We start from the raw sequence: 19,974 nt of genomic DNA on the forward strand, positions 1-19,974 counted from the left end.
GGTATACGATTTAAAATGTAATGTTACAGGTGTAGCCGATGAAAAAGGCCAAGCTAAACTATTCGTTGTTAACAATCTGCATAGGATAATATCTTTTTTCGTCTGATGTTGGTGTTGGAAACAAGTTTTGTCTTACGAATTATACAGTGAATATATGAGAGTGTCTTTAATAAACATATATTACGAAGCTAAACTGAAAACACCCCATTTCTCAGTGTAATTGTACGATTATTGGATTGATTGGAATAATACTACATATAATCTGTATCTATTTACAATAATATATTTAAACTTATCTAACAGGTAACTTGACAGTATATGAAGAAATATAAAAAAAAGAATTTCTTGTGTTTTTCAATTTCAACACTCCCTCCATTATCTCACTTTGTTAAGCCCTAAAAAAAAAGCTTGTGATTATAGGAATGGAACGTGTCATCGTATTCGACAGAACGGTTTCAAAATAATCATGTCACAACTGGATCAATGCCGTTAATACGTTAAAAGCCATAAAATATAAGGGTGAATATACGGTTCTTCTGAGCTTCCAAATTATTTCTGTTTTTTCGATGTGAAAAAATATGATTGCGTGAACCAACACGATACTTCGTTATAGCTTACTACTCCGTACCTAGACACGAAATATGTGGCAATGATTTTGGATCACGTAATCATATTGTTATTATGAAGGGAATCCCCGCAGAAAATGCCTTAAAATAGCAAAATCTGTTTTTAACCCTAGTTTTGTCTTTCGATAGAAGAAAAAGTATTTATCGCATTACTCCAATTTTTCACGAACTTCTGCTAAGATTCTGCATGAAAAAAAAAATTACATCTCACTGCTGCACCGAAGTGGGACGATTCCCTATCTAGTTGCCAGAAGCCCTTTCTCCTCTAGGTGTTGAATATCCGATAACGCACAAAATTTAACATTTGCACAAAGCTTTTTGAACCACAAAATAAGTGTTGTATACAAACATTTTAAATTTCGATATGTCAAAAAACTGATTTGTTGTATAGATCTGCGATTTTACATCACTCTATTAGGTTATTGTGAAGTGTTTTCTAAATTCTGGAATGGTTTTGTACGAGTTGATGTTGTGTTGAAAATCCGTATAGGACGAGACACCGCATGGGTTTGGATGTCTGACACCCTATATATGGTTGCGTTGTATTTGAAGACCATAGCCCGTTCATGAAGCGGAATATTCTGTTAAATACTATGTAGAATTTATTTGTTTATTTATTGGATTGGTGTTTTACGCCATACTCAAGAATATTTCACTTGTACGACGGCGGCCAGCATTATGGTGGGAGAAAACTGGACAGAGCCCGGCGGAAACCCACGACCATCCGCAGGTTGCTGTCAGACCTTCCCACGTACGGCCGGAGAGGAAGCCAGCATGAGCTGGGCTTCAACTCACAGCGACCGCATTGATGAGAGGCTTCTGGGTCGTTACGCTGCGCTAGCGCGCTGACCAACTGAGCCACTGAGGCCACTACTGTGAACAAAAGTATAGGTAAATGTTAACATTTTTGAGTATACATACATATAACTGTAAGTTAAATCTAGCCGTCAGGCAATTCAAACATTTCTCTGATCATATGTTGCATTAGACCTTACCAATGCTGGACTACTGTCAATATCAAGGTATCCCGCATTTTGCTATAGTATATTCCAGAAATCGCATAACCTTATACATATTTTTCCCGTAAAAAAAGTAAATATTCCATGGAGTCCCATGCACGCCCATAATTTATAATTTCCCCACCCTATGTTATGCGAGATGAAAATTTTAATTGAATACAATTCATTTGATTGAATGACTGATTGCTGCTCAACGCAATGCTTTCTTACGTAATTCTCTCTTACTACACGATCCCTTCAAATTAAGAAAACATGTCCTTCTGTTTATTATTGTTCCCTTGTGTCAGTGCATATGCGGTGATATTGTCCCCTTGTGTCAGTGCATATGCGGTGTTATTGTTCCCTTGTGTCAGTGCCTACAGGGTGATATTGTCCCCCTTGTGTCTGCATATGCGGTGATATTGTTTCCTTGTGTCAGTGCATATGCGGTGATATTGTCCCCTTGTGTCAGTGCATATGCGGTGTTATTGTTCCCTTGTGTCAGTGCCTACAGGGTGATATTGTCCCCTTGTGTCAGTGCATATGCGGTGATACTGTTTCCTTGTGTCAGTGCATATGCGGTGATATTGTTCCCTCGTGTCAGTGCATATGTGGTGATATTGTTTCCTTGTGTCAGTGCATATGTGGTGATATTGTTCCCTTGTGTCAGTGCATATGTGGTGATATTGTTTCCTTGTGTCAGTGCATATGCGGTGATTTTGTTCCTTTTGTGTCAGTGCATATGCGGTTGTATATAATGCCAACATATTAATAGTGGATACTACCTCAGTGGAACACCGCACACGGTCACAATATTCACACAGTGCATGCACTGGGCATTGCTTACATGTGCGGAATATCAGGCGCACAAATACTGTGACTGACTATATAAGCCTTCGGGTTGACACGACTCGACATAAACCCGGCATCTGGCTTACCAGATGTAGACTTTTTATCCCTTGGTCGCAGGTTGAGACCCAACGAATTAGAGCTGGGATTCAAGGTTAAGGGTTTAGCCTTCTTCAAGGGAATGACAGCTGAAATAATTCACACCTAGAATTCGCACATTTTGATATGGAGTTATCAAGGATTGACGTTGACAGACGAATACACACACGTAATGTGCGTAGAGAAATGGTGGAAAGATATCAAACCTCACGATTATATATTAGCTTGCATTATGACCGTAGCACATTTTGATGCATATAAATTCTACTTAAGTCATCTGCCCAGGGCAGCTATGGTGTATACGAGAAGGATAACTTAGACTCGACTTTTCACAGTAGAACGCATGCAACCTTGATTGAACACGATAGGCAATGAATTTGATTTTAATTTTGATTTTAATTGTTGTTTAACGCCATATTCAAGAATTGTTCACTTATAAAAACGGGAGAATCTACAAATTCTCTGCTTAGGGCCGGATTTGAACCCGCACCTAGTGTGTCCCAGCGATTGTAAGATGACCACCAACCACGGCCTAACCATTCCTGCAAGAAGGCAAAAGTGCACACCGATAATGATGACTATGTGTTTTATGTAACATATGTGGCAGTAAAATATGGCGAGTTTTGTTCAGCTGCTTCTCTTTACCTTTACTGTACCAATATTGACAACTTTATCAGCTGTGAACTGCTGATCATCTTCATGACATTTATTTATTTATTTATTTATTTATTTTTTTATTTATTTATTTTACTAATAAACAGCCTATTTTCATCCTTCAGAATGGCTGACTCTGAGAAGAAGCAATCTACTTCTGCCGGGACATCAGCTCTGCCTAGTTACTGGTCGACGTCACAAGAGGAAGTCCAGTCAGATCCCTTCTCTTCTTCGTGTTCGGATATTACACCGAGACGGAGGCCAACCGAAAATGGCATAACGAAACCCATGTCAAAGTCCGCTGGAAACCTGGAAATATACAACTCAATCGATGAAGCCGAAAACTCCATTGAGGCCCAGAAAGCAATAAACAATTATCTGGTAAGTTGGACACGTACATGCAAATAAAAGCATTCCTAAAATATTCAAAATCATAACTTTTCAGCATTTCTAGTATGTTTAAATACTTACAGACGGGTGAATATTTCACAAAAACAGATTTTACTCAAGACATCAGTTTCATTTTTTTCCCCTGAATTTCGTTATTATTTTGGAAATATGTCATAGAAATGTTGATTTAGGTTCGCACTTTTTTCTTCGTGAACTGATGCACAGATTTCTTCTGAATCTCGAACCCAAAGTTCAGAGATGGAGAAATATAATCTATGATTGATTAATTTGAAGCGTTAAAGTTGTTTTAACACTGTTGTAATTTTTTTTAAGTTCGGCTTTAAGAAATGGAAGACTCGTTTGACACTGGATGACCAACCAGACGCCATCCAGGAACTGTACGATGACGACAGCAAGATAAAGCCTGTCACAGGTAAATGAACAAAAACGAACTGGGAATTTGAAATTATCTAGTACAGTTCTCGATTTCAAAACGCTGAGTATCATCACAGATTTATATGTTGAAATGTGATTTTATATTATAGACTTAAAAATACGCACTTGAGCTCACGACGTACCCGGTAACGCTATGACAGATATAATCTTTAACTTCAGCGTGAGGATTTATTTATTTTGTTCTTGTTGAAAACCATGGTTGTGATTTTTTACTTATACTATTGCTGTAAGTGTTATGTGTGGGGGAACCTGAATGTCCCCAAGGGCTCACGGACATTGACAGCCGGGGAATTCACAAATCCTCTACTCATAGCCTTGAACCCTCTCCCTCTCCGAGTGTTCTGCCAACTGAAACACTGAAAGTGTCCAATCGATTTCCACCCCGCCTCACCCAGAGTGAAGATTTTAGTTTATAAAGTACAGTCGTTCCAGAGATGAGATTCAGTTCGTATCAACTCCGAAGTTTTGTCTTCATTCTTCAGTGTAACTATTTCACAATTGATTAATATCAATGTTTAAGCCTTCAGAATGTCTTTATTTCAGTGTCCACGATACGGCTGAGTAACCTGCTGTATGTCTTAGTGTTTGGCTGGTGGATATCTCTCGTCTATCTGATTGTCGGGGTCTTGTTGATGATCACCATTGTGGGGAGATCTTACCGTAAGTTAACACTGGGTGATGACCACCATAATAGCAAATCTTACCCTATGTTTACACAGCCTAATGATCCATTTTTGACTGATTGATTGGTGTTCACTCAAGAATGTCCTCATGATCTACATTGTGGGGAAAGCTTACTGTGTTACCACAGGATAATGATCTACATTGTGGGGAAAGCTTTCTGTAACTTACCACATTGTGGTGAAAAGCTTTCTGTAACTTGGGAAAAGCTTAATGTCACCTAATACATTGTTGGAAAAGCTTACTGTAACTTACCACATTGTGGTGAAAAGCTTACTGTCACTTACCACATTGTAGAAAAAGCTTACTATAACTTACTACATTGTGGGGAAAAGCTAACTGTAACTTATCACATTGTCGAAAAAACTGTAACTTACCACATTGTGGGAGAAAGCTAACTGTAACTTATCACATTGTGGGAAAAGCTTACTGTAACTTATCACATTGTGGGAAAAGCTATATGTAATTTACCACATTGTGGGGAAAAGTTTACTGTAACTTACCACATTGTGGGGAAAAGCTTACTATCACTTACCACATTGTAGGAAAAGCTTACTGTAACTTACCACATTATGGGGAAAAGCTTACTGTCACTTACCACGTTGTGGGAAAACCTTACTGTCACTTACCACATTGTAGGAAAAGCTTACTGTAACTTACCACATTATGGGGAAAAGCTTACTATCACTTACCACATTGTAGGAAAAGCTTACTGTAACTTACCACATTATGGGGAAAAGCTTACTATCACTTACCACGTTGTGGGAAAACCTTACTGTCACTTACCACATTGTAGGAAAAGCTTACTGTAACTTACCACATTATGGGGAAAAGCTTACTGTGACTTATCACATTGTTAGAAAAGCTTACTGTAACTTACCACATTGTGGGAAAAAGCTTACTGTAACTGACCACATTGTGAGAAAAGCTTACTGTAAGTTACCACAGGATAATGATCTACATTGTCAGAAAAAGCTTGCTGTAAATTACCACAAGACAACGATCTAGATTGTAGAGGAAGACAACAGTAATGTTACCAAAGGATAATGATCTACACTGTGAGAAAAGCTTACTGTAAGTTACCACAGGATAATGATCTACATTGTCAGAAAAAGCTTATTGTAAATTAACACAAGACAATGATCTTCATTGTGGAGGAAGATAACAGTAATGTTACCACAGGATAATGATCTAGTTATCCCAGAATGATGGTCTACTCTGTGGGAAAAGTTTACAATAAGTTGCCGTAGATTAACGGTCTTCGTCGGTGGTAAAGCGTACTATAAGTTGCCACAGCCTAATGATCTACATTGTGGGGAAAGCTTCCGATAACTGACCTCTGGATTATGATGTACTGTAGAGCGTACTGTAAATTACCACAGATTAACTTAATGTATCACGGTTAAAAGCTTGACGTGACTTAAAGCTTGGTGAAGCACATTCCTTAACTGATACAACATGTCGCTCAAATTGTACCAATACTGTTGACAGGTCCCTTCTGTTGGAAGTTGGCCAAATACTTCCTATGGCCTTTTGGGAAGTTTGTCCACCAAATACATGTAAGTATGAATAATGGTAACCTTCACAGTGAACTATCTACACTCCTGTAATCATAACGAGGCCAACTGTATGCGTACTTCCACATCATATTTCGGCCAAGCTCTTGCTTGTGGACAATCACTGGATTGCATGCTTTGTCTTGGAAAAGGAATTTTCCCACCCTTATTACTCTGAGGGTCAGGGCAGGAGTAAGTTCAAGTTCAGGAATAAGACCAGAAATTAAGGTTGAGTTTGTGCAAGGCTTAAGACAACTCGGTGTAATCACGGTGTTTTGCGCATGCTTTGTCCTCAGATCAACAACTCTCCGTCGATGTATTTGGCAGTAGTTAAGTCTCACCTGAACGGAGCGATCCCGTCAGAGGGCGCCACTCCAGCCGCCAAGGAGACGACGGCTCTGTTGACGGGCACGTGGTCTGGTTCTGAGCATGCCGCACTCAAAGATGTCACGGTTGACAAGGACTATTGGGTAAGTGACCCGTTGCATATATAATCAGGGAATACCTTTTCCTGTACAATGTGGCGACTAGGGCCCAAGCGCAATTGGTCCTTGTTCTCATGAGTCATACGTTAAACCAGCTTGCGAAAAAACAATATTGCAAACATCGAAATTAATGAACAATTTTCTTTACACAGGTCCGAACTATTTTAGGCAAGAAAGGTTCTTCACTGACGTCCCATGTTCATTTTACGTTTTGTGCATAAAACTGTTAGCCGTCATGTAGATAAATAATTAATGAGTGCCACGTTAGACACCAATGAGATAAATATTAAATAACGAAGCAAACTTGAAACGTTTTGTAAAACTTTGCAAACATTTTCTCGTAACTTTCTTCGTTGATATCGTTTTCAGAGTTACACAGAAAACTGAATAAAAACTGAATTACAATGGTTTGTGAAAGAAGGCCGAGAAATGTGGTATGCAGGTTGTAAAATTTTAAAAAGAATTGGAAAAGTCGTGTCTGCGACAAAGATTTGAAGGCTTCACCGGGCGTTGTGAAGAAAGTTGGTGTGAGAAAGGCAGACTGTTTCAGTTCACTGCTCTCTTAGAATAAGTACATTACGATCCTAAAATTGAAATTATCATTGGTGGAATATTAACTGAACTAAGATAATATTTTTTGCTGTTCTCAGACGAACCCCAGAACCATAGTGTGGCTGATCTTGGGTTGTCCACTGTTACTGCTGGTTCACGGGATAACCATTTTCATAAGCTGGATACTGGTGGTCACGATACCTATTGCTAAGGTATGTTCCTGAGAAATTTATAAAAATTGGTGCAGTACCAGTAAAATATATGTCAGAAACCGTGTAACTGTCATTCAGCCGTATTCGAGATCCAAGGAACCTAGTTTTTTGTGTTAGACATCGTTTTACAGTCGCTTTAGACCGTTTTGTAGATCGGGAGACGTAAGTTTTGTGTACAAACCCAGCATGTCATATGCAGTGTTCATTGAAAATATTTGTGACTAAATTATTGATCTAACTTTATTGCAAAAGGTTTTTTTATGAATGTTACCATACTTTTTTGACATTTTTCCTATTCAACAATATTATCATTCACACTTATTTCACTCTCTTTCAGGTGAATGTTAAAACTATCCAGAAGATCTTATTCCTGCCTCCAGAGGCGGTTCAAATAGAAGACACTGGAACCATACACCTGGTAATCTTAAGTTTATTTCACATGTCGGTCGTCCTCATATATTCCTGGAAAAGAGTGATAATTATTTCAATTCGTATACGTTCTTTGGAAACAGTGATACTGATTTACATGTTGATCTTTATTATATATTGCTTGGAAGAGTGATAGTTATTTCAACTATACAGATAGAAATACGGATATAGTTATTTCAACTATACAGATAGAAATACAGATTACCATGTTTCACATGGTAATCGTTCCTATATATTCATTTGATACGGTGATAATTATTTCATATTTCATGGTAGACCTCGCCCATATATATTCCTTGAGCAAGTGGTATTTATTACATATGGTCATCACATGTGTTATATATTATGTGCAAAGAGTAATAATAATTTCACATGCTATTCGTTCTTACACTTTCTTTGCCAAGATTATTATCCGTTAATGCAGCGTGCGCAAAATCTGTTTCAAATTTACCCGTATGTTTCAATTGTATTCTTGATTAAGTCCCGTCAAGACAAAATAACCCTCACTCTCCTCGGACATTGCACTTTGTAACATGCTCCTGGTACAAATACGCCCATGAATTCAGTCCCTTTGCTGCTTGCAACCATGCGTGCAAGGGACTCAGTTTCTCCGAGTGACATTTGTTTTCCGGTCTTGTGTAAACCAAGCATCGGGCGTAACAGTTGTTCGAAAATGAAAGATCGCATATTATCTTTGACAATTATCTTAAGACCCACCTGTCATAAAAGTTCTTCAATCGGTCCCGCTAGCACAGTTGGTAGAGCGCCCGCTTGGGGAGCGGCAGATCCAGGGGCAGCTTCCTCGCCTGGCTTTCAGCATTAAAGGGATAGTGGAACGACTGGTTGGCCCGTATCAGTATAATGGCTTGGGCGGGGCAGCTTACTTGCCTTCGGTAAGGCGTCTCAGTGAAGCAGCACGAGGAAAAAGAACGGTGGAAATTCGTCCTGCAACAAGGAGGCACATTACATACATTCTAAGGATTCCTTCGCCGACATATGACGTTGAGTACGACGTTAAAGCCCAAGCACTCACTCATTAAATGTTGTCCCAAAGCAAAGGGCTAATTTATTATCATCTTAACAATTCCCTTATATCGCATAGAGCCAACTTGATTAATTTGAAGTCATATCCAAAGAAGATTAATGCCAAAATTTCTAAAGCATTTGTTGTTAATTCTCACAACAAAACCCATCACTTCGGTAAAACTGCACGATAGATCAAGAATAAATTAGACTTGTCTCATAAAACCGATTTCAGATCTTAAATTTGTATTTACTACCACACTGTCATCAGTACTCTGGTTTTACTCTCAATGCTGTAGCCTTTTATATTACATGTAAATGAATTTTGTGAGAAACCCAACCCAAAGTAGATTCGAGCTGCTTCGGTTCACGGTGACATGCCCTAAGGCTAAGGTTAACACTGAACATACTAGTACATACCCCAAATAATCACAGACAGGGTTGCGACCGCCTCGAACTCGGGACACATGGGATCAAACCCGGGTCGGGTCATACCAAAGACTTTTAAAATGGTTCTTGTTGCTGCACGGTTTGACTCTCAAGATTGACAGGTTAGAACAAAGAAACTTCTTGTCCTGGTGTCGGTACAGTGTGACTTGGTGGGGTGTCATGTTTTCGATATGATACTTCAGTGATGGCAGCACTTTGGCGGCATGGACTCGCCTTGCCACAAAATGACACAGCACTGACTCCTCGTCATCATATGACTGAAAAATTGTTTAGTACGACGTAAAACACCAAGCATATCATACAAACATACACAAGTAAGATTAATTTGTTTTATTTCAGTTTGTTTTATTATATGCTCCTTTTATGGTTTATTTATAGCATATTGCGTGTTTTTGTAGTATTCAAGAATTGAACACAGCGAGATCATCATGTACACCCAACAGTCTGTCAATTTCTACTACTACAAGTACACAATTGATGGGATGAACATCGTCCTCGTCAGTATCCTTTGATAGCATGTCAAGATAGCATGTCAAGGCATGACGTTCCAGAGATGCGTATGCTGATGATATGACCCGGCTACACGTGACTGCTTCTGCAGGCTCTAGTACATCAAAACCCGAAATGTACCATTTCTATGCCAACTGTCGTCTTCTGAAGGTTAGACAGATAGGTCAGAAACTGCAAAAAGTATCAAATATTCTAATCTCTTAAAGCCTGTTGGACAAAATGTTGTTAAAACTAGCTTTCCGTGTTGAAAAGAAGAAAAAAAACCCCTGGTGAAACAGTTATAACAAAATAATGTTGCAATCTCTAAACATCTACCCCTGACACTCCGGTTTCTATTCTAAACTAGAAATGTACCTACTGCTTCCGTTGAGACTACTCACGATGAGTCTCGGCACTTTGGGGTCACGTAGAAAGGTGCGTGATATCTAATATCCGGTTTCCTCCACCAATAAAACTGATCACGTCATGTGAGGCATGATAAACTCTTTATCATGTTTGTGAACAACGATCAACCGATCAGTCAATGAATCAATCATCCAATCCAAATATCATTTTCCTTAGCGCGTTCAGACCTGCTTCTGTTTGTGGTGATAACCCTGGTCCTTGGTTATTCAGACAAAGAACACGAATACACGAGTGGGTTTGTCGTAAGTACACAAAAATCAATGACGTGAACACTGTGACGTCACGCTTACCACAACATTGTATTGGCGATTCATGATGGTCCAAATGTTCGTGTCAAGATAAAATTGTGGAAACGTGTAAGGCAGTGTAGAGCAATATTGACCTGTGTTTCGTTTGGTGTATATGTTAATGATTTATTTAGTTTTCGGAAGGAGATATCAAAGGTAATCAAAAATGATCTCACTAATCAGAAAAATAATAATCCCAACAATGTATTTATTACTAGTGTTAATAAAGTAAGAGCCTATTAGTAAACGGAAATATAAGTTTTAAAAAAATAGAATTTTTTGTTGCATATTTTATAATTGTTAGCCTGCAATTTATGTTATCAGAAATGCATCTTATCTCTACTGGCTATCGTTCCCCTAACCTACTACATTGGAATGGGAATAGCATGGTAAGTTAAGAGAGAAAAAATCTTCCAAGTGTAATACAAATTGACGTCATTATGCTGTTATCAGTAAGCTTGATTGCCGTGTTAAGAGGACTGCTGTTTCTAATTTGTAAAGTTAAAATGATGTTATATTGATCAGCAAAATAATATACCGTTCACAGGATACATTAAAAATCTTCCAGATCACATAGCACTTGCGCTATAAACTGTTTCTCTATTTACTATGTCAGTTCAGAGTATACTGGCTGTAGGAGATGTCCTAGGTGCTACATTGACCACACTGTTAAACTCTTTGTTGCTTCTGTTCGAGCATTGTAGCTCAGAGTATGCTGGCTGTAGGAGCTATCCTCAATGCAACATTTGGCCCTGCTGTTAAACTCTTTACTGCTTTTGTTCCAGCATTGCAGCTCAGAGTATACTGGCTGTAGGAGCTATCCTCAATGCAACATTTGGTTCACTTGTTGAGATCATCCTGTACGTGCTATTTCTGGCTAACGGTCTGGAAAATGCCAGTAACTGCTTCGTAGAGCTGGTGAAGTCGGCTATGGCAGGTACATCTTTGGCACCTGACAACAACAATAAAACTAACATCAGAAATACCACATTACATCAATTCCTTTGGGCACACGAGGAGCATCATTTTACATGGATCATATTTTATGAAAGATAATGCCAGGATACCGCCCGGAGTTTGGTTACAACTTTTAGTCCGTGGCTATACCCTGCGGAGCTGTAACTTGTCTAAACCTAGTTTTTTTCATCTAAGGCCTTGTTTTATATTCTTGATGGGCCCTTAATCCAAAGGACGCAAATTTCATCACCCAAGATCCTGATCGCCGTGGTATAAGTGAAATAGTGTAGAGTTCTGCCTTAAAATTTAATCAAATCACCGATCTAGCAAGTACTAAGTAATCACCTTTCACAATGAGTATAGTTTTCTGCTAAATAAATAAGTACAAAAAGCCCAGAATCTCTTGCGCTCTGTTCATAATTGTGTCCAGTTCCGATTATCCCGGCCTAGGGGCTATATAATCATCGTGATGAATTAGATCGCCACGTTGGATATTTGAACAGCTGCAGTCAAAGTTCAATCGAGATACATATTTCGATCGTCGATAGCTTATATACTTGCAAGGTACACGATTGGAGTACAGATTTCATTCATTCGCCTAGAACATTCCTTACGTCTTTCCAGCTTTAAATGAAAACTGTCAACTGCTTTTCTTTGCATGATTCCGTCCTAATTTCGTACTTCACATACTTTTGAATTCTTTTTAAATTGTGCTGAACGTCGCTTTGAGAATTGGCCTAGCAATTATTGACCCGGGCCGTCCATTTTGGTTGACGGCTGATACACGAAATGTTTTGACGCAAAAATTTATAACTTCTCTGCTTGCAGGTACTTTGCTGGCTACTATGATGTTTATTCCCGTGAGTAGAATAATCCTCCAGTCCTAAGACCTTAAAGCTTGACTTGTTTTACAATAAAAACCCTAACTAAAGTAAATATGTCGATTTGCTGTACTTCTCTTCTGATATTACTATACATTGCTTATCACATTCCATTGGTGATTTTCCAAGGACTTTAGGGGACAGTTTTGGTTTGTTTGTTTTTTTTTGCAGAGTGCGGTAGAGCAAGTACTAATGACGCTTATCATGCATGAGACAATGAGAGTTTGTTGATTCGCATTGCGGGGGGGGGGGGGGTCGTGATTTGACCAAACTAATGATGGAAGCGACGCAATAAATCCAAAGCAAAACAAAATAAACTCTCATACAGTCTATTCCCACTGCGTTCAGATTGTTTGTATTTCTGGAAAGAACTTCAGACTAACTTCCATGTACTTCTGATTGCTCGGTTCGGATATAACTTTTACCATACTTTTTCTGTCTTCCCACTGCGAAGTTTTTTGCTATGTCGTTGGTAACAACTTCAGATGAATGTGTGAATGTAACTGTGAGCGGCAGCAAGCAGCTTTAAAAGTCTGTGTCTGTCTATCTGTCTGTCTGTCGATCAAGTTATTGACTCCTCTTTTTTAACATGAGACCAGTCAAACACATTATAGAATTCTGCGTTTTAACATGAGACATTCATTTACTGAGGGACATAAAGTGTAGGATAAGGCTGTACGGTATTTGCACGGGATGTGGCAGGTTATTTTGGGCATGGTTCATTTGTAGGGTTTGAGCATGGTGGCTGGGGGCTTGAAGTACAGAACTCAGAGCTTCAACCCTCAATCTGCCGGCGTCAGCGCTTCGCTTCTCTTCGTATCTGTGGCAGGTATGATAAGACCACAACTTTAAAAACTTTCCACAGATGAAGTATTATTGATTGGCTGAAAAGATATGTCGAAGCATTTACGTTTAAAAATTTATTTCAAATTTCACAATTTTTCGTAACAATGCACTGTACGCTCAAATATCAGGTTTTTTCGTCGTGCCAGTATAGAATGATGTGTTCATTGTCTGACTATACAGTTGTAGAAAAGAGTCACGCATATCGAAACTGTTCATATGTATTATTTCTGTTTTTGTTACCGGTATTGAATGCTGTCGAATATCTAATGGTGGGGACACTTAAATGAGCTATATGCTCACTTCTGATACCTTTACCATTCAGTTTTTTTAAAAATTGTTTATATACCAAAACTGAGATCCATCATATTAGTGTTATTTTCTGATAAGAAAATGGTATCGTTTATTAGCTAGGCTCAACTTTGTTATACAACTTTATTTTGTTTCGTTAGACTTTCTTCTAGAGGAATTCACAATTTTCGTACCAAATGTAGACACCGCGATGGAATGGGCCATTGTGTAATAGTTTCCTAATCAAGTGATTCCAAAAATTAAGTCACATTTCCTTATCTTTTCTCATCAGGGATATTTGCCCCAACGATTTTTTCCAAAGTGTATGGAACGCTACAGTGTAAAAAGTGCGAGGATTATACAACAAACAGTACCTCAACCAACGGAACGCATGTCGGTCTTCAGTGTTCGGACTGTAGCCATTCCCTTGTAAGTCTCAATATGCCGCTGCCTAACTTCAGCTACTCGCCATGTAACGGGATGTGTCCTCCGTTGTCAAATGGCTAGCGTGTTAGTTCAGGGCAACGATCGATGAGTCTCTCAGCAATCCGACCCCTGTGAACTCCCGTGTAGCTCCTGCTGGATTCCTCTCTGGTCATACGTGGAAAGGTCCGACAGTAAACTACAGAAGATTGTGGGTTTCCAGTGAAATTTTAAGCGGAATATTCTTGAGCACGACGTAAAATACCAATCAAATAAATAAATTAATATTTATTTATTTATTTATTTATTTATTTGATTGGTGTTTTACGCCGTACTCAAGAATATTTCACTTATACGACGGCGGCCAGCATTATGGTGGGAGGAAATCGGGCACAGCTCGGGAGAAACCCACGACCATCCGCAGGTTGCAAACAGACCTTCCCACATACGGCCGGAGAGGAAGCCAGCATGAGCTGGACTTGAACTCACAGCTACCTCATTGGTGAGAGACTCCTGGGTCATTAGATAACCAACTGAGCCACGGAGGTCCCTTGTAAATAAATAAATAAATAAATAAATGTAACGAGATTTCCCGCAAGACAACTACATTCATTAACCTAAGAAGTCGCATGTGCGAATCTAGCTCTTGCTGGATTCATTTGAAGCTCGGTTTGGGAGACTGATCAAGTTTATGCCGATGTTTTCTTTGTGCACTGCCCGTCTTTCTACACACATGAACCAGTCCATCGAAATACTGATGTGTCCAGTGAAATATTTTTGAGTACGGAATAAAACAACAATGAACGATCGGTCTACGTATAACAATTTGCTACGTATACATGTACATGTCAACATAAGCACCGTCATATATATAATGACAAATACTTGAGGATGGCGATAAGCACCAATCAAGTAATTAAGAAATAACCTGTAATAAATAAACATCGCTGATTTTCTTTACAGTTTGGAATTAATGGTGACACAAAGCTTTACGACTCACACATCAAACCCCTTGTGTATGCTTGTGCCATCATGCTGCCGATCTCCTACATAATAGGACTGGTGTTCACCCTGAAGACACACAAAGAGCTGTTATACGGGAAGGACAGTGGCGAGGAACAGTCAAACGGTAGTAGATTCATTAAACAAATTTACCTCCTCCGGTACGGTTGTGTTTTTTGTCGGCCTGTATTTGTCTATCTGTCTTTCTGCTACTTTTTCAGAAAAAAGCTATGCATGCAGGAATGAAATCACTGACTTAGGGCTAGGGACCAATCAGTTAAATTTTGGTTGTTATCCAAATAGGGGTCCGGATCAAAGGTCGTGTTTAAACGATACTTTAAGATTTACAGATAGGTCCAAAATGCAGAGTATTGTCTATAGTGTGAGGATTTGTACATTTAGCTGTGGAGGCCTCTTGTGCTCTCGGAGTTAAGCATTTGTCATCGTTTTATAATCTCCGCCAGTGATGCATATGTGACCGGAAACTAGCAAGCACATTGTTGCTCTTTTTTTTTTTGTTTTTTTTGTTTTGTTTTGTTTTTTCCAAACTGACTATATGCAAAATTATATCAAAGACGTAATATATTAATTTCTGCGTGACATTCCTGTTGACCCTCTGTTTTTACCAGCTCACCGTGGTCAGGCCCAGTGGTCCATCCTCAAGTCAGCCGTCATCATGCTAATCGGCGCTGTCCTCATCTCTCTCTGTGCTGATGTGGCTACAGAGAATATACAACCTTTGCTGCAGGTATCTGGTATATCTGAGGTAAGTTATCACAACAAAATGAAGTAGTCTGGTATCTCTTAGGTGAGTGGTCACAGATTACTTCGGGTGTCTGGTATCTTCATCGTAAGTCGTGACAGTATACTAAAGATGTCTGGTATCTCTGAGGTAAGTGATCAGCTTTCGCTGCAGAGTGAGACAGCCAGCCAGGTCAGAGTGCAGATCCAGGACACAACCACCGACATTTGTTAGGCACTCAGAGACTTAAGGTCGCAAACGAACCAGAGAAGTTGGATTCGAAAACGCGACCTCATTGACCAGTGGTCCAATGCTGTATATGAACGGGCTGGCAAGAATCCTACATCATATTGCCTAGCATTCCGCTTAATCCCTGACTTTATTTAGGTTTAACTTCCTAGTTCTGTGTATATGTATGGATTATCCTACTACTTGGTTAGGCTCTTATAAGCAACAAAAAACTAAGATACGTTTATTAACTGGTATTATAAGATTGTTTATTCATAACTCATTTTGTCCTTGCAGTATTTCATCGGGGTAACGCTGCTGGCAATCGTCCCCGATCTACCGGAAGTGGTCAACGGCGTATTGTTCGCTTTACAGAACAATGTGGCATTAGGGTATGTCATACTTAACCGAATGCAACTATATTATGTCCATGGACCACCACGGTTAGCACTTATATGATTAAATGATTTAATTGTCTTTTATCTGCTGGTTAAATCTCTGCTGAGTTCTGTAAATTTGATTACAGTTTACACGCTGTATGTGACTAAAGCTTGGACAGTCCAAATGCAGGTACACTAAAAAAACTGATCTGTTAGGTTTAACAGAAAGTCTGGTGATTCTAGAATGTACAGCTAAAATTACAACCGACTGATCTGTTAAATGTAACACACATATTCTGTTCTGTTAGACTAACGAGATATTATGTTGAGTATGACAGAACATTGTGTTATAATAACAGAATATATACATCCTGGCATCGCTCAGGTATAGGCTTTCTGTTAAAATTAATAGATTAATTCTTGAGTATAACATGTTGATAGAGAACAAACAAAGTTAAATATATACAAACATTTATACGTATATTATGCAAATCCGAAAAAAATACTACCTCACCATGCCATATTTTGGGGAGTCCAACGACTAGCCTACAAAGAGACACTTTGAAATATCAAGGTCTTGGCGTCAGCATTGAATGGATTTATAGTTGACTCAATCACAGAAATCTTACAGTCACAACGAAAATCTTTGATTCAGTAACTATCACATCACATATGTTTGAATGTATTTCATGTCCAATTGAATGTACAAATATTCCAATCTATCCCTGTCACCGGTACACACCCAAACTCCTTACCGCGCATGCACCACTCTTTACATTCGCTGATCACTGTCACCACAAGCAAATTTTGTCCAGAAAACAACGCCAATGTCAATGGGGTCAGGGTAATAAGGCATGCAGCGATGTCATAAAATGCTAACCCTGTGTCGACATTTGTTTCCATCTAAACTTGATACACATGCGATTTCTTTATCTAAAAACACGCACAGCATGATTCTGTTAGGCATCTGAAACAATTTTATGGATGGGTGCTGAATATAGGTACGCGAGATGACAATAGCGGTAACGCTAAGTCTAAACAAGTCTACGTAATTCGCACAGACTACACAGGCCAAGCTTGTCCAGTGATGGCAGTTATGTAAAGCGAGCCTAAGGAGCGGCACATGCGCTGTGAAGAGTATGTGTATGTGTAAGCTCTGTTTCTATCAACCTGTTTTTCTTCCAGGTTAGAGATCGGCAGTTCAGCGGCTGTCCAGGTTTGCCTGGTGCAGATTCCTACCCTCGTGCTCATTGATCTGATTTATGTAAGTGACACAACCCCGGAGCCTGATACTTTAAATACTCTTCTCTGGCCCTCTCGAAACTTAATCTTTGATTTATAATAAGTCTAGAGACACATGCGCAGTGGGTTACCTGTATAGTTAAACGGTAAAACGGTAACTTACGCAATACGACTTTACTCTTTTAACCTTTCGTATTTGATTGGCGTTCAATAATATTCCTTTCTGGTCTGTGATTTACTTTGTGTTCCAGTCTTTTAGATTTGACCAGTATTCAATGATATTCATTTCTGGGCTGTGTTCTTTTTTTTATTCGAGCCTTTCGGATTTTACCTGTTATTCAATAATAATCACATATGAGATGTAATTTTTTTTCTATTCCAGCCTTTCGGATTTTACCTGGTATTCAATGATATTCATTTCTGGGCTGTGATTTTTTCTGTCATTGTGATGAACTACACGATCCAAGATGGCAAAAGCAACTACTTTCAAGGTAATTAACTTTGTTCAGAGGTTCATACACTTATGAGCTCGAGAGAACCTGCGCTTTCAATTAAACTATTTCATTTAAATAATTACATTAAATGATTAATGATTATATCATTACATTTAATGGTTACATTATGCTATTTAATGATTAAATTAATACCCGTTTAACCATTGAACTAAAACGCGTTTAATTATCACATTATTACATTTAATGTTGAAATCATTGCAGGATTACGTTTAATGATACTTAAGTGACCCTGCATCTTTTCATCTGTTTCAGGCTGGATATTGCTCGGTATTTACTTCGTTATACTGGCTATGTATTTCTTCACACCAGTACCTCCTGATGTCAGATGTTCCTAGTTGTCTCCCTCACTAAGCTTATGACTGTCGGTTTTACTCCTTGCCAGAAAATTTTGAAAATTGTGTCCGTGATGGATCTAAACGTGGATAACATAAAACTGGTCAGTTAACAATTTGTACATGATACAACATGGTTAGATTGACTTTTGGCAAGGTTTCGTTTTGAGGTATAAAATGTGGCCATCATGATTCCACGCTGCCATGAGTCCAACGACGATTGAATGGATGAAAACACAGTAATTACTGTGTGATGCATACTGGTATATGTATGCATATAGGTGTCGCTTTCCGTGACAGTTGGACAATAGGGACTGGATTACATTTCACATTAAGTCTCGCAAATAACCCAATGATGCGAGACTAGCATCTGTCAGATAAAGTATGAAACACATATGCTACTCAAGAGGAGAAAGGAACATGATGAAAAACATTTTGGCAATATATTTTTATATGTGATGACAGTTACAGTAGACCCATATATGTGATGATAGTCTGTGTGATCGCATATTGCACCAGTCGAACATTTCTTGAAAGACTTAACTTAGCTTTTGATGTATAAACCACAATAAGTCATAATATTAGATATATTAATAATATAAGTCATACATATCAACTATAGTAATATAAGAATCTAAAGTTCTTGGTTAAATGTTGTTAGAGCTACAATGTTCGGAGAAATTGACCATTGCGTGGTTTAGGGGTTGTAAATTCATTTACAATAAGACTTCTTAAAGACTTTAAGGATTGTAAATAAATAATACCACCACAATTCTTGTGGTCTGTATCATATCTCTGTAGCCCTAGCTGCTGTGTTTGTTGCCTTTAATGAATAGATATAATGTTCTAACATCATGTGACATTGACCTCTGCCCACTTTCTCCTACACTAAATGGTATATATACAGCATTTTCTAAAAATATGTATATATATTTTTTAAATTTGTTACAGCCTAATTTTTGATGTTAAAATCGCCATTCATAATCATTACTGTGGGACTATATACAATCAAGTAAAGATAAATCACACCGCCATTACTTTCACGTTCCCACATCCTTGCCTGTCCAGAAGAGAACATGACTCCATCCTGCTTCCTTAGTTCCTGTGTACTTGCTCCACGCAGTGTGTATTTAAGTGGGAGAGACAAGCCGGACTACACGAAGAGCTGCAGGCATTTTCTCGAGGAAGTGCTGGCTTCAGATAAGGCCACATGTTCATGTTTGTTAGCACGGAATATATGAGGTCGTATAGGACTGACAAAAATATTATTAAAATTAATTTTTTTTTTACTTAATTAAAAAAAAACTGACTTGGATGTATATATAGGTAAATAAATGTTGTATATTGGAGCCTGTGCTCAGTACAGTTTACCGTTGCCGTTTACTTCATTGTTTTCATTGTTCATTATTTCATGTTTGTCTCGGTTTTGAATATATTTCTGCCATATAACGACAGCATATCCGCTGTTAGGGCAGT

The 19,974-nt window shown here is 38.6% G+C and overlaps 1 protein-coding gene across 1 annotated transcript; it reads left to right on the forward strand.

Annotated features, from left to right (window-relative positions):
* Positions 1–3,352: 3,352 nt before the first annotated feature.
* LOC135473463 (uncharacterized) lies at positions 3,353–18,513 on the forward strand. The gene is made up of 20 exons (XM_064753314.1): positions 3,353–3,607; positions 3,950–4,049; positions 4,616–4,732; positions 6,245–6,312; positions 6,606–6,779; positions 7,445–7,558; positions 7,896–7,976; positions 9,859–9,961; positions 10,541–10,617; positions 10,987–11,051; positions 11,448–11,599; positions 12,448–12,479; positions 13,230–13,329; positions 13,927–14,063; positions 15,021–15,186; positions 15,689–15,825; positions 16,327–16,421; positions 17,595–17,673; positions 18,034–18,142; positions 18,419–18,513. The coding sequence occupies exons 1-20, from the start codon at positions 3,353–3,355 to the stop codon at positions 18,499–18,501; spliced, it is 2,244 nt and encodes a 747-aa protein (XP_064609384.1). The 3' UTR covers positions 18,502–18,513.
* The last annotated feature ends 1,461 nt before the right edge of the window (positions 18,514–19,974 follow it).

This window comes from Liolophura sinensis, chromosome 8, assembly GCF_032854445.1.
Source record: "Liolophura sinensis isolate JHLJ2023 chromosome 8, CUHK_Ljap_v2, whole genome shotgun sequence".
NCBI lineage: Eukaryota > Metazoa > Mollusca > Polyplacophora > Chitonida > Chitonidae > Liolophura > Liolophura sinensis.

Bases quoted from the DNA above. Each gene is read 5' to 3' on its own strand.
- LOC135473463 (XM_064753314.1), top strand. From the start codon at position 3,353: ATGGCTGACTCTGAGAAGAAGCAATCTACTTCTGCCGGGACATCAGCT. The intron at 9,962-10,540 runs GTATCCTTTGAT...TAGCGCGTTCAG, and splicing joins GATGAACATCGTCCTCGTCA to ACCTGCTTCTGTTTGTGGTG. The intron at 18,143-18,418 runs GTAATTAACTTT...CATCTGTTTCAG, and splicing joins CAAAAGCAACTACTTTCAAG to GCTGGATATTGCTCGGTATT.